Consider the following 15497-nt stretch of genomic DNA (forward strand, 5'->3'; position numbering starts at 1 on the left):
CATAATTTACTTGTAATCTTGAATCTTAAGTAATATGCATCAATAAATAATACTTCATGCTTAAAAAATAGTTTTTAAGAATTTATGTCAAATACATTATAATACAGTATAGATAAAAATAAAGACAGTTATTTTAAAACAGAAAGAATATCAAAAATAAAGTATCGTAGAACATAAAACATATTTTTCCATCCAAGACATAGGATGCGGGAGGAACTCAAATTTCTGATTAAAAATTAAAACAAAATTAATGGTGATATTTGGGGTTGGGTTAGTGTATGGTTTTTGCAACCATGGTTACTTCGACAAGAAGCCAATGGTTTTCAAAAGTCGATCAGTGCTTTTCGTTATCTTTTTCATCTTTGCTACTGACTGCTACTAGGGTTTTCCTGCAATTTCTGCTTTCCTTTCTTCATCGATTGAGCGATGGAAGCACTGCCGCTGGGTTTCAGATTCCGACCGACGGACGAGGAGCTCATCAATTACTACTTACGCCAAAAAATCAACGGCCGCCATTCAGAGGTTCATATCATCCCCGAAGTCGATGTCTGCAAATTGGAGCCTTGGGACCTCCCCGGTTTCTCTCCTTCTGACCTCTCTATATGTCTACTATGTGTATATATATATATATGTATGTATGGATGTGTGTGTGCGTGTGCGTGTGACTTCTTGCGCATCAGCATATAGTGTTCTGTGATACGATTTCGTTTTTAGATGTCGTAACTTTTTTGTAATCGGTTTTAAATGCCTAAATTGACTACTGGAATCTGGAATTTGTGCTTACAAATGGAATGGAATATTAATTTGATGATAATTTTAGTACTTATAGTTTATCCACTTGAAAGATTTCGATGGAATCATATTATAGTCATACACCCTGTTTGGTCTTTAGACAGCGGTCTCCACTATTTTCTATGGAATATTTTATAACTGATGGTTCCTTTCACCATCATCTTGAAGAAATGTGATTGAAATTAAGGGGAAAAGATAATAAAATAATAATGACAAGAAAAAACAAGCTTGTGGGCTTGTGATGCATCTCGTACCCACTTAATTGTCTTTGGGTGATCAATATTTTTGAGAGAAATTTTAAAAGTGATGTGCTATAAGTGTTAATATGTTATGGTTCCTGTTAATATGTAGATCAATCGGTTATAAAGACAGATGATCCGGAGTGGTTTTTCTTTTGTCCACGGGATAGGAAGTATCCAAATGGGCATCGATCAAATCGTGCCACCAGTGCTGGTTATTGGAAGGCTACAGGGAAGGATCGAACCATAAAGTCCAGGGGTCGTTCAGATGCTCAAATAATTGGCATGAAGAAGACTCTAGTTTTCTACAGGGGTCGAGCTCCCAAGGGTGAGCGCACCCACTGGATCATGCATGAGTATCGTGCCACAGAAAAAGATCTCGATGGCACCAACCCTGGTCAGGTAATTGTTATCGTCCTCCCTCACCTTATGCTTTTAGTTGCTATGTTTTGTTGGCTCATCATTATTTGTGATAACAAATTTGCATGTCACGAACTCACAATCAAAGAACATCACCTTCTTGCAAGCATCATTCAATGCCTCTGTTATATATGCATCATAAGATCATGGTCACTGAACAGGAATGCCAGACATATATGAATACTGAGTGACCCGAGGGGGTTCATTATCTGATCTTCGTTCAGGATTATTTATATATGAATATAACCTGATATACCTATGATGTACATCAGTTCTGAAGCCAATAAGCATATGCTATTGGTTTTATATAATGGGGGCATGAATGCTCGTGTCCATGAGAAAACCTTGGTCCACATCGTTAATCTGTTGCTTGAAGTGGGCATGAAGATTTTTGGGTAAAACAATTCTAATTTTTATAGTAGTGGAGATCCTAGGAGTTGATGGTCCTAGTTCTGGTACAGTAAGAGCCGTTGCTGGAATAACTTGTGTTAGGGAGAAGGTAAGGGCTTGCGCATGGCACGAGGGTCAAGTAATTATATCATTATTAAAGGTCATACTTGTGAAACCTCTAAAGCTGCAAGATAGCACGAATGTGATACCACCTGTCAAAGAGTCCTCATATTAGATTAAGCAACCAACGCAAAAGACTCCTAAGCATCTAAGCAAGAATCTATAGATTAAGGAACCGATTTCAAATTTACAACTGATCTAATTATTTTGACTTGTTGATTGTGATCTACGTCTTTGATAGATGTATTGTTTTGAAATGATGTGTACGAAGGGAAAATCATGTATATAAAACATCGGTTTGTGGGTGTAGAGTAAAAACTCAAACCCCATCTTATGGAACATATCATTAGTACTATCTGCTAATCCTCCTCCCTAAGCTGGAGGCTGGAGCATAGATATCAATGATGCCCGACTTTGTCATATATCTTTAGGGAATTTGTTAGAATATCTGCTAATAGAGTGCTGGTCCAGTTATGAATAGACCAAAAATGTATCGCCAAAATGGAGTACCATCCGCGTCCCCTATTCCTTTATCCTGTCTTCTTCTCTGGCGGGGATGGGGAATCGAATCCCCTCCCCTTAGGAAAATGAGCCAATCCCTAGCTTATCTAGGTGAAGTAAGGGGCTGTTTGGTTGGTTTTCTATTAAGTCTTGTATAGATAAAACTGTCTGTGTGGATTAATCTGTTTATATAGATTGATACGGTTTTTGTTTAGAAGAGTTTTTTCATAGATGGAAGGAGCGTGTTTTTTAAACGGAAGGGGCAAGTTCGGAAAAAACTTGGCTTTTTGCATAAAGCTCCCCCTAGAAACTTACTGAATAAGTCACTTCCTGTATCATTAAGCCACTGCTAAACAGTCGTGTATGGCTACCAAATAAGCTGCTAGTTTCATTAAGCTCATTAAGCTGCTAACAAACAGATCCAAACCTTAGAGAGTAAGCACTGAACCAACTTGCAGCAATGATATTCAACTCAGGATGATGAATGACAATAAGGCGACTATTAGCGTTACTAAAAATCCAATTCACCATGATAGCACTAAGCACGTTGTTTGACATTTCATCTCTAAGAAGGTAACAAGTGAGTGGTGTAAATTAGATCCGATCAGCAGTAAACAACAAACCACATACATCTTTGCCAAAGAACTACCAAAACCTAACTTTGAAGACCTCATATCCAAGCTGGGACTATATGCCATATACTCTAGAGCTTGAGGGAGTTATTGGGAGTGTTGGATTCGGTAGAAAGATTGGGATTTATTTTATGCTTACTTACTTCCTTTTTATCCCTTAATTTTATGAATATATCATGTTAAGTGTTCTATTTTATCAATTTTCCTTGCATTCCTCATAGATTGTTTATATCTAGTACTGCCTGAAGCATCTTTTAGAATGCAAGTTCTTGACACATAGTTTTCACCTTATACCACTGTCTGAAACTTCCCTAGTTTCATTGTGCTTCGCCATCAGTCTCACCAGATAGTCGTTAATTCTGCATCATCTGTGCTCACCTCCACGGGCACACTTTTCCACTTTCTCCCCCCACTTCTAGAAAAATGTGTGAGCCAAACTTCCAATGGATGTTTTCAATTTTTCTTGTTTTTTCCTTGATACGTTCTTTCACCCAAATGCATACAAGGGTATATATATATTTAAAAGAAGTGGTTTTGATTGCAGAAATAGCGTCTTACTTGAAGGTTTTTTTAAAAAATTGGCTTTGTTGATAATTGTTCTTATTTCTCCTCTTACTTCACCAAATTTAACACATTATGAGCAATGTGTTCTCGTCCTTGATTTTCCTGTTTAATGTTTTGACTGTTAAGCAAAAAGTAGAAAGAACTTCTTTAGTTCTACCTTCTATGTGAACGGAAAGAAAATTTTGCTGCTTTTTAATGCTTCGTTATAGCGCTTGGAGTTTTTTTATATGTCTACTAGCTCTAGATTGGATTTTTTTCTAAACGGATAATTTTTTATGAAACGGAGAACAGATTACTGTATATTGTGAAACTGCTCTTCAGATTGACTTTAGAAGTTAAAATTTCTGTTTCTGTTGGTTATCATCTTTCATTTGGGAGGAAGAAATCCTTGATTGAAAGAAGTCAGCTACTGATGTCCCCTAGTTAATTCTATAAGTATCTTGTGCATATCTTTATTTTTCCGTTCACGTCATGCAGTCAGCATATGTTCTTTGTCGTTTATTCCGAAAGGCGGATGAAATTACCGATGCCTCCAAGTGTGATGAAGCAGAACCAACGGGTTTATCTCCTACAACGCATAAATCCTCTCCCGGCAATCCGTCAGTTGATTTCCTTCAAGCACCATCAGTGCAGGATGTGCAAATAGATGGAACCGAGAAGTGGGCGACTGACACTGCTGATAACTTGACCCATAATGCCGTTATTCCTTTCGAGAACAGGATTTCTGATGTAGATGAAACCACTGCAAAGGAAACAGCTGAGAAGGTCAGGGGAGTTTTCAAACTGAACCTATTATGTGCTTGCCTTTCATGATTTAGATCCTCCCCATTTGTACATCCTTTTCGTTTTTTAATCATCAAATGCTAGTACAAGTATTCAGCAGATTATGCTCTATTGTTGTTAAGGTTTATCCTCCACTGTGAGGGTGAGTTTAGTACATAGACGGAATGGAACGGACGAGAGTGTGGTAGGCAATTGAAAGAATTGTGGAAGTTTTTAGGGTTTTTATCAGGGTTCAAAAAGGCGCGCCATGGCATGATATGGTGTAAGACGCCTCCTCAGCCGTTACAATAAGACCTATAGCATTTCTATAAGGCGTGACTTTTCACACAAAAAAATATTTTTTTAGTTTTTTTAGCTTGTGTTTTTTACACCTTTAACTTCAGACTTTACAATTTTATAATTTATCTAATCAAAGCACTCACAGTTTCACGAATTTATACATGTCATAAACCCATGATTAAAATTGAGTTGTAAAATTACCCTTCTAAGTTCTATTTTGAATATTTAAAGAAACACTATTTTTATAATAATAATAATATCTATGATTTTTCTTCTAATATGAATGTAGAATTTTGAATATCATTATTTGATTAAATAATATATAGAAAACATATATGTATATATGTAATTATATTTAGGACATACAAATTTGCCGTCTTATTTCACGCCTTGAAAAACACCGCCATCCTCTTCGAGGCATGTAAGGCTTGAGGCTTGATCTCGCCGCCACGCCACGCCACGCCTCGCCTCATGCCATTTTGAACCTTGGTTTTTTATTTGACATGGGTCGTTTAGTAATTTACCAGTCTTGTCTCATCTCTCTGATTTTGGTTCCACCTATTTTGGCGAGACAACAAAATGCAGTTTTGTTCTACTCAGTCCCTTATCCCTGTCTATTGTCGCTCCAAACGCGAGACAACAAGTTTTTGTTCTGTCTTGTTCCATATTATCACTCTAACCAAATGCACCCTCATGGACTCCAGTTTGCAAGCCACATACACTGAGGGCCTATTCTAACTCTTTCCATGAATTCCAATATTGCAGATTTGTCCAGAACTTGGAGCCTACCTAGATTCACGTTTCGCAAATGATTTTGGTAGTGATAACAATGGGCTAGATTTTCAGGATGGCACTTCTGAACAAGATATAGCTCTCTCCGAATTGTTGTCACTCTTACAGAATGGCAACGAGTGCTCCTTTAAAGAGACATTTGATCAGAAAAACACTGAAGTGGGATGTGAGACACCCATATCTGGCCCAGTCCCGACCGTACCCCAAGGATTGCCATTCTGTAGGACTACAAAATCTGATGCCGAAGTTGCCATTGATGTGGCACAAAAGCAGGTAATGAATCGGGGATCTTTTGTGGGTAGTAGACCAACGACATTAGAGCATCTCCAACAGATTCTCCTATCATTTTTATAAAATGGAGAAGCAAAAGTTTAAATCTCCACAAAAATTTACATTCACCTACAACAATTTCTCCATTTTGGAGATTTCAACATTAATTTTATTATTGAAATATTCAATAGATTTAATATCTCAAGTTTTCACGGAAACAATCGCTCTATTCTGTCGGGATAGAGGTCAGGTCCGCTTACATTTTAACCCCCCAAAGCCTACTTTCAAGTGGGATTTATTGGGTTTGGTTTTATTTAATACCGCAACAAATTTTCCAATAAATTTTGTATGAAACAATAAATAAATAAATAAATAAACATTTTTCTCTTCGGCATTTAAATAGGTTTAAAACTCCAAAATGTTCATTTTCTCTCTTTTGAATAATCTTTTGGAGATGCTCTTAGAGTTTGTTTGGTTGGTTTTCTGTTAAGTTCTGTATGGATAAAGTTGTATGTGTGGATTAATATCAGTATAGGTTAGGAAGGTTTTTGTTTGGTAGGGTTTTTCCATAGACAAAATGAGCGTGTATTTTAATTGGGAGGGGCAAGTTCGGAAAAAAACTTGGCTTTCTGTATAAAACTCTCCCTTAGAAACTTACTGAATAAGCCACTTTCTACATCATTAAGCCACTACCAAACAAACAGTCATGTATAGCTGACCAAATAAGCTGTGATCCCCATTAAGCTCATTAAGCTGCTAACAAACAGACCCTTAGTGTTTATGTCTTCGCTTGTAATTGTACAAGTTAATATTTTGTCTAAATCGGCCATGTCATTCATCTCTTTCAGATACTAGTGCCTCCCAGATCTTGTTATTCATCAGTGAATTTACCCGAGAATGGAGGTGTTAATATTATTAACGATCAGGGTGCTTCATCTGCGGGCTCCAATGTGGGTTCAATCTATAGCCGGGGGAATTACTGGGAACAATCGACAAGCCAGACTAATCCCCATACTGTTGCAAACTTCCCAATTGATCGGCCTGAAATTAAGATCCGGACCCGTCAATCTCAAACAGGTCAATCTCAAACAGACCCAAGTTCGGAAAATGTTATGGGTCAAGGCAGAGCTGCTAGAAGACTCCGTCTGCAGGTTGAACCTTCGTCTGTCTCAATCAGCCATGGTGATGAAACAAGTTCAACAGTTTCCGAGGTGAGTTCCATTAAATTAGAAACTTGTTTCTTATTAATTCGTATGGTTTATAGTGTCGGTTTCCGTGGAGATGAACAAATATTTTGGTAGATTTAGCCGTTCTCGTGTCTTCCATTCCAACCTGGGAATTTGCAGGTTTGTGACGATGCAGAAGACACTGCGAGAAGTTTTGATGGGTCTGAGCGGATCAATCCTGAGTTGGTCCCGAAACATGATGCAAAGGAAAACGATCAGAAGCATAATAGATTGCAGATGAAACCGTTGATTTTGGTAAGGGCGTATTGTGGTGGTCGATTCCTAAGTTCGTCATTGATTCAAATAATGAGCATATTTCTTGTTATATTTGTGATGATGATCTCTTTAGGGGTTAGAGAACGCCCAATTTTTCATCTTTGATTAGATTAGGTTAGATCAGAGATTGTAGAAATTAAGACTTTGGTTGCTTTCTTATTTGATCAGCAGTGTGTGAGTTGAAATCATGGGATGTGATTTATCTATCTTTTCTCACTACAAATGAAGAGTAATTGGCATAGAATTGAAGAGGTTTATAGGAAAATCTCGTAAGAATGAAAAACCGAGCAACACTTGGGTAACCATTTATTTTGACGGTATGTATATGTGCATGCAAGTAATTGGAAATGTTTTTTGGTTTTGATACATGTGTGTATGTTATGCACATGTGTATATCGGACAAATTGCTTCTAGTTACTTGTATATGCGTACTGTCTAGATGAATGGTTACAAGAGTGTTATTCAGTTTTCCATTTTTGTTCCTTGAATTGACCCTATATATAGGAGGTTTACTTTGCAAGTCATGTTATTTGTACAAAGGCGTGCAAACGTCGTACGATCATAACTTTTCATTTTGTTCATTTTTTTTGTAATTATGAGAGGTTGATTAATCATTTTTATTGTGAAGATTTTAATCATGGATAAAATCACATCTGATTTAACATTAACGTAAAAAAAATGGAAGCGGGCGACTTTTGCCGCAACTTATGTATGACTTTGTATATTAATAACTTTTTCCTTGTTTTTTAAATAGTTAGCGTTCTCGTTTGAATTTGTCCATGTGTGTGTGTGTGTGTAGATGTAGAGAGAGAGAGAGCTAAGATCATTTATTAACCATGAAAAATATGTTAACTATACAAACCATTTACACCAATCACAAGCCTTTGTTAGATTAGATTTTTCTATAATGATTATTGAGGACACAATGATAATCTTTTTTTTTTTTTGTCTTAACTTCACATTCATTAATGGACAGTTACAAAAACATCAATCAGCAAAAATAATATGTTTACTTTTTTTTTTCAAATCATAAATGATTTGTTATTTAATATGATAAGAAACTTGGATGTTCTATCTTCAACATATATGTAGTTGCCAATGTTCATATGGTGTATATATTGTTCACATGTATTCCAATATGTTCATAAAACATTATCTGTATACATCTACCATTTGGTCAATATGTGTTTACAAGCTAAACATTTGATCATATATTATTGTGTTCACATGTGAAAGTCAATTACTTTAGTGTTCATAAGTTTTAATATGTGTAAATAAGTGTTTACAAGTGTTCTCGTATGTTCATATGTGAAAGCCATGAACTAAGATTAGTTAATAAGTTACATATATTTTCATATGTATTCATAAAGTTCATAATACAACACGATGATTCTACGAACTGTAAAAGGAATGAACAATTACTGATTTGTAACCGATGTAATTAATTAATTATCGATTTGTAACTGATTTGAACATCATTCCCAAAAATACCCATGTTCATCTATCTTTTGATATCTTTCATTTTTAATTAGTTGCAAATATGCTACAATCGATCTCATTCATAGATTTTTCAAGGGTCAAGATTGGTTCACAAAGTTAACATCAATTATTGGGTTAACAAAAGAACCTGCCCATATATATATATATGAAAACGCAAGAACAATCCAATAACCTCATATTGTGATAAAAAATAAAATTAAAAGATTTTTAAAATTAAAATTGAAATTTAAAAAGATTCAAAAAATATTAAAATGATATCATAAAATCTTTTAACACGATTATACGATCATGATTATCATTATCTAATAAACGGTTAATCATGTGATTATCATGTGATATGGATGTGATAATCATGTGATTATCACACAATTATCACATTATCGCTTATATCAACACGATTTGGTGTGATTTGGGTGTGATATGGGTATGATAATCATGCGATTATCATACAATTATCACATTATCGCTTATATCAACATGATTTGGTGTGATTTGGGTGTGATAATCATGTGATTATCACACAATTATCACATTATCGCTTATATCAACACGATTTGGTGTGATTTGGGTGTGATAATCATGTGATTATCACACAATTATCACAAGGATTCCGCTCGGCTAGGGTTAACTTAGAAAATCGACTACCGAWTTGGTGTGATATGGGTGTGATAATCATGTGATATCACTATCATAACAAAGCACTCGATTTGATCATGGTTTCGATCAGTTAGGGTTAGATAATCACACATTTATCACAACGATTACTCATGGTTTCGATAGGTTAGGATTAGACAATCACACATTTATCACAACGATTACGGGCSAAATCCACTAAACGATTTGGTGTGATATGAGTGTGATAATCATGTGATAATCATGTGATATCACTATTATAACATCACTTGCACACTCAATTTGATCGTGGTTTCGATCGGTTAGGGTTAGACAATCACACATTTATCACAACGATTACTCATGGTTTCGGTAGGTTATGGTTACACTTGATTGATCATGGTTTCGATAAGTTATGGTTACACAATCACATAATTATCACAAAGGGAGAGAAGATAGTGGACAAACGTGCAGGAAAAAAAGGGATAATTATGACTAATTAAAATAAAATGTAATTTATAAAAATTACTTAATTACATTACTGCCCTTATTAATTTATTTATATTTAATATAAGTTAATTTATTAATTAAAAAAGTTTGAGGTTATTAGGTTGTTCTCGCATTCCCGTAAATCGCAGGGGTACTCGTTTGAACCTCCACCTATATATATATATATATATATATATATATATATATATATATATATATATAGGTATATAGGGGAGCGATCAAATGAAAACCACTCTAATTTGTAAAAACCGTAAAAACTACTCTCATTCATCGTTAATCTAATGAAATTTTTTCATGAAATTGTTAATATTGTGAAATTGTTTCATATAGTACTTTTTTTGATGTTGTTTCATATGTGGTTATGAAATTGTTTCATATAGTACTTTTTTTGATGAAGTTGTTTCATATGTGGTTATGAAATTGTTTCATATACTACTTAATGAAATTTTAATGAAACTGTTTCATATACTACTTAATGAAATTTTAATGAAACTGTTTCATGCATTTCTCTAAAATTAAAATAATGAAGATGATAATATACATGATTAACACCCTCCACAATAAAAATGGTTAATCAACCTCTCATAATTACAAAAAAATGAACAAAAAATTATGATCGGTTGAATGAAGTTTTCACGGTTTTTACAAATTGAGTGATTTTTATTTGAACTCACCCCTATATAGATATATATAGGTATATGTATATGTATATATATAGGTATATATATATAGGTATATATATATATATAGGTGTGTATATATATATAGGTGTGTATATAGATACGAACAAAAATTGACATATATATGAACTTGGACTGCATAAGCATTTACGAACACAATATGAACATAATAAGAATAGCTGCTACACGAAAGAAAATAAATAAATAAAAACATGTATGAACACAATATGAACAGCTTGTGAACAATAATTCATTCATTATGAACATATTCAGGAGCGAGCCAATGTTGAGATATGCAACTAGTGTACATATGAACACAATATAAGCATTTGTGAACAATAGTTTTTTCATTATAAACATATTCAGGAGCGAGTTTAGAACCTATTCAAGGTTTTGGTTTTTATGTCCCCTCATTGTTTTTCTTTTTATTATAATTAATAAAGATCAACATGGGAATGATACACTTATCTTGAATAAGTTCTAAACTCTATAAAAATCGTATGTTTCGTTGTTTCATTGGCATAAAAAAAATAGGCTTAAGATCATTTTTTATTATTTTCATACAAGACATAAAAAATCTTAGAACCAACTCTGTATAAAGAGTCTGTAAATATCAAAAGTAATCATGCATATGGTGCAGGTTTGGCAAAAGACTCCAATTCCTATGCTAACAATGTCTCCCTTCTCATGAACAACAAAATGTTCGTTTTAGATATGAAATAATGCAACATCATGGAAAAACAAGTCAATTTGGCGTGCATGTGAAACTTCTTCTTCACTCCAAGACCAAACATATTAAGATCCGATATCATTTTATCAGTAATTATATTATGAATGGTAATATTGAACTTCATTTATTCTCACCGACTACCAACTCGCTAAAATACACGACAGTAAAAAAAACACAATTTTAAAGCAAACATTGCAACATCGACAAAAACTGTCAAAAAAAACACCCAACATTTGAATGATTTTTACATCACGGTAAAAAAATAAAAAAAAGACGCAAAAATAACCATCGATTAGAACCATGACCAACGTTTTCAGATTGACCGTACAACCGATAACAAAAATCAGAAGAAGAAAAACAATAACAAGAACTCATTTAATCGTATGCTGTCAAACCACAATAACAGAAGTTTGTACGCAGCCTACCACAACCACTGGGTTGTACATATACCACAATACCAACTCTATACAAACCAGCACTTAGAAGCAGGCCAACGGAACCCGATAACCACGTACCACAAACCACTTATATCATTCCGCCTGCACGATTGCGATATCAGCATCTGTCTCGGTACCAGTACTCGTACCAGTATCAGTGTCGTCATCATCGTCTTCATCTTTGAGCCCGTACCCGCTGAAATGGTTAACCCGAAACTTCCATTCCCCTTTAATCGGATCATACAACACAAATTCCGCACCTTGGTCCTCCGCTTTCTTTTTCAGCATTTCCTTATATTTCTCGATTCTCGGTCCCTCGGTGAAGTGGCGGCCTGTTTTTTTGTCGTAACACTTTATGTTCAGAAGTGTCACTTCGGCCGGCTTGTTAAGCCCTTGTCCAACTGGCGGTTTTTTGGTGTCATCCAAGTAAACAATCACTTCACGATGATTGAATTGGATAAGAGATTCAAGCTCCAGGCGTCTCACGTCTGTTTCCCCAAGAAATTTGATGCTTCCAAAACCATGACGCCCAACTACAAAGTCCTTTACACGACGACAGAAACCTGGTTCGGCGCGCTCTTTGGCTGCCAATTCCTGAATCCGAGGCTCCGTGTAGTAATCTGAATGACGAAGTTTTGGCATAAGTGCCTCGATATCAGCTCCGTGTTCGTAAACAATTGCTGCCTCCCCAGCTCTGTGACCAGTTAAAGTAATGTAAGAATCCGATTTTGGCACGGACTGATCCTCCTGTACACCGTTCACTTTGTGGCTTATCTTAACAGGAGTAGTTTGTTCCTTCACAACGCCATTTTCAGAATGATTTCCTGCATAATTTAAGCATATTTTATCATAAAAGCTTCCTCTGTGATATATGAACAAGCAAAACACAGCAATTTATAGATACGTAAAAATTTCATCACTCCCTCTCTTCCAATCTGTCTTGTATAACCAAACCAAACCAAACCAAACCAGCCCAGTATCATCCCACTAATATACAATCAATTTCCAGAAGAGCAAAATGCATCAAAATGCAACGAAGTTTGGTTTAGTTCCTGTTTAGTGCCACATTTTTCTTCTCAATTTAACAATGTTTCAAAATTTCCTATTTTGCACCCACTGTGACCTGTAAATTGCCAATCTTATATCACTTGATGACATCATTGCCCGTTTACGAGATGTTTAAGGAAGAGATACGACACAGTGGACGAAAAACTCGACATTCAGCCCTTACTATTTTATGTAATTTTTGATGCATTTAGCCCTTATTTTATGTAGACAAATATACTTAAATTTTGATAAAGCTGCTATGAAACTGATAAAAACTAAAACTATAGGCAGTAGAGGTTAAAAAAGGGTATTTGCATAAACCAAGGAATTTGGAAGAGTTAGAAGTGTATTATAAAGAAATGATCTCACTGTTTCCATTATCTACTGAGGGACCATTTAGATGAGTGGTAGAAGCCAACTCAGTATATGCACCTGAATTCAAATAACAGAAGATGATGAGAAGTTTTAAGCAAGCAAAGGCATTCAGGTATAAGATTTATACAAGAAACACCTCTAGAATGCCCATTGGAATTTGGTGGTGTCTTTATATTTCATTCTACGTATATGATAAGATAATGAGAAGGGAAATAATAAAAATGTTTTTCTGCTTGTTACCAGTTTTCGACGTTGTCAAGGCCAAGTTTATTGTGCAAGAAATTACCATCATGGAGAACAATTTCAAACATTGAACATCCAGATAGGAAAAAGTTCAAATAAGAACAGTGAATATTTAGAGAACCCAGAAACCAAACACTTCATGAATTATTCATGATGAATAACCATAAAATATTCTTGAATATCATGTATTTTCTTGAATTCATGATATTATGGTTCATTCATGAATAGTTGGTTCCAAGATCCTCAAAATATTTACGGTTCTCATTTGAACCTGACCCGTATCATATATGTGGTTGTCAATGAATCATAGGTCCTCCATGAAAAAGTAATGTCCGACAACTAGAGATGGCCGAATGGGCCCGGCCCAGCCCAGGACCGACGGAGGACCGGGACCGGCTTAGGACCGGCCCGGCTTGGGACAGGTTTGAGACCGCCGGTTATGGTTTTCATTCAAAAACAAGGCCGGCCCGGCCCAGCCTGATTTTTCTTTCTAAAAAATGTATTTTTATATGTATTTTTAAATGTATTTCTAGCTTTCTAAGCGTATTTGATTGAAAATCAAATTACAAATTTACAATAAAACATTTTTTAAGTGTATTTGATTGAAAACCAATTATAAAACTATAATAAAATGTAAATTTTAAGTGTATTTGATTGAAAACCAATTATAAAACTACAATAAAACATATTCTTAAGCGTATTTGATTGAACTAATTAGATATTTTAAAGTGTATTAGAATAACATTAAAGTATATTAGATAATGTTATTCTAATAACATTATTAGAATAACATTAAAGTGTATTAAAGTATTTTTAAAAATTTATCAAAAAGAAATTTAAAGAAAATATAAAAAGAAAATGGTTTTTTAATATAGGACCGGTTTGGGCCCAGCCCGGGACCGAGACCAGTTACCGTAACTGGTTACAAGTACCCTTAACCGGGACTTAGTATTTTCTACGGGACCGGTTATGAGCATCACTGTTCTGGCCCGGCCCGTACCAGGACCGGATTTTGGCCATCACTACCGACAACTATACCGAACACTTGGGAGACCCAATCTTGGGTGAAATAAATACTGCGACTGCAGCCCATTCACCCGATTAGTACCCAGATCTGCATAATCTTTTATCACAATTTTAATACCAGCAAGAAAATTATACCATTAGCTTGTGCAGGAGAAGATGCATCTTTTGGTTTCTCCATAGAACCTTTCCCAGGCCATTGTTCCAAAGGGCGGATAACCAATGCCCGTGGATTCTCCCTAGGAATGAAAAGAGCATCTGCCTTGGGTGTGCTGGTAGTCTCTTCCTCATCACTGAAAAATGAGACCTGCAGAAATCAATCACATCAGTAAAGCCAATTCTTTTCTCCTGGAGACATTATCTGCTACCCATGATTCGGTAAACTTGGTTCAATATAAAAACTACATGCACCTTTGGACCATCATTTTTCGGGTGATATTTCCTTGCAGGCAACCTAATCCTCCTTTGAGAAAGATGTCGAGAAGTCAACACARATGATATCCTTATCGGAGCAGGTTTGTCAACAACCTGTAGAGAGAAATTGTAAGCTACGAAGAATCATATGAACTGGGTACTAGACGTGAGTCCATTTCTTGGAAGCCATAGAATAAGYCTTGAGTGATTCCAGTAAAAACAGAATAACTTGAGCACAGCCTGAAATAAGTGGCTACAATTGATTTTATCATACTTACTGGCAAGCTAGAAATTCCATATTGAATTGAAGGTGCAGTCCCAGCACRACCAATTGACATCTGAGGCATTGCTGGTAGAGTACCAAAAGGATTYGTAATGGACTGTGGTAGTGCAAGTGTCGGGCTCTGATTGGCAGACCTGCCATGTCAAGAATAAGGAAGCATTGAGAAACAAGAAAGAGGCAGGRAAGGTGGGTTTGCAAAGGTGGTAGTATATCCTAGTTTGTTCCTAATGAAAAGAATAAAACAAACAAGTTTGGGGTAAAAAAGCATTGGCTGTAACATACATTTGTCCAAAATTACTCTGACCAAAAATGCTTGGCGTGCCACCAATGCCACCTGCTGTAGAGACCAAGGGGGAAAG

The 15497-nt window shown here is 35.5% G+C and overlaps 2 protein-coding genes across 4 annotated transcripts; one reads left to right on the forward strand and one right to left on the reverse strand.

Moving 5' to 3' along the window:
* Positions 1-212: 212 nt before the first annotated feature.
* LOC112529479 (protein NTM1-like 9) lies at positions 213-7525 on the forward strand. 3 transcript variants are annotated; one of them, XM_025140777.1, is made up of 6 exons: positions 213-577; positions 1144-1433; positions 4136-4423; positions 5486-5785; positions 6631-6993; positions 7129-7525. In XM_025140777.1, the coding sequence occupies exons 1-6, from the start codon at positions 427-429 to the stop codon at positions 7387-7389; spliced, it is 1653 nt and encodes a 550-aa protein (XP_024996545.1). In that variant the 5' UTR covers positions 213-426; the 3' UTR covers positions 7390-7525. The 3 variants fall into 3 exon arrangements, with proteins under 3 accessions (XP_024996545.1, XP_024996544.1, XP_024996546.1); XM_025140776.1 differs by having other exon boundaries at positions 287-522; XM_025140778.1 differs by lacking the exon at positions 5486-5785 and having other exon boundaries at positions 287-522.
* Positions 7526-11577: 4052 nt separating this feature from the next.
* Positions 11578-15487, reverse strand: LOC112499713 (nuclear pore complex protein NUP98A-like). The gene is made up of 6 exons (XM_025103046.1): positions 15421-15487; positions 15134-15272; positions 14853-14969; positions 14580-14748; positions 13170-13232; positions 11578-12577 (listed from the first exon to the last, which is right to left on the reverse strand). Coding segments are annotated over exons 1-6 (1221 nt in total). The 5' UTR covers positions 15423-15487; the 3' UTR covers positions 11578-11846.
* Positions 15488-15497: the final 10 nt, after the last annotated feature.

Source organism: Cynara cardunculus, assembly GCF_001531365.2.
Source record: "Cynara cardunculus var. scolymus isolate 2C chromosome LG 16, CcrdV1, whole genome shotgun sequence".
Taxonomy (NCBI): Eukaryota; Viridiplantae; Streptophyta; class Magnoliopsida; order Asterales; family Asteraceae; genus Cynara; species Cynara cardunculus.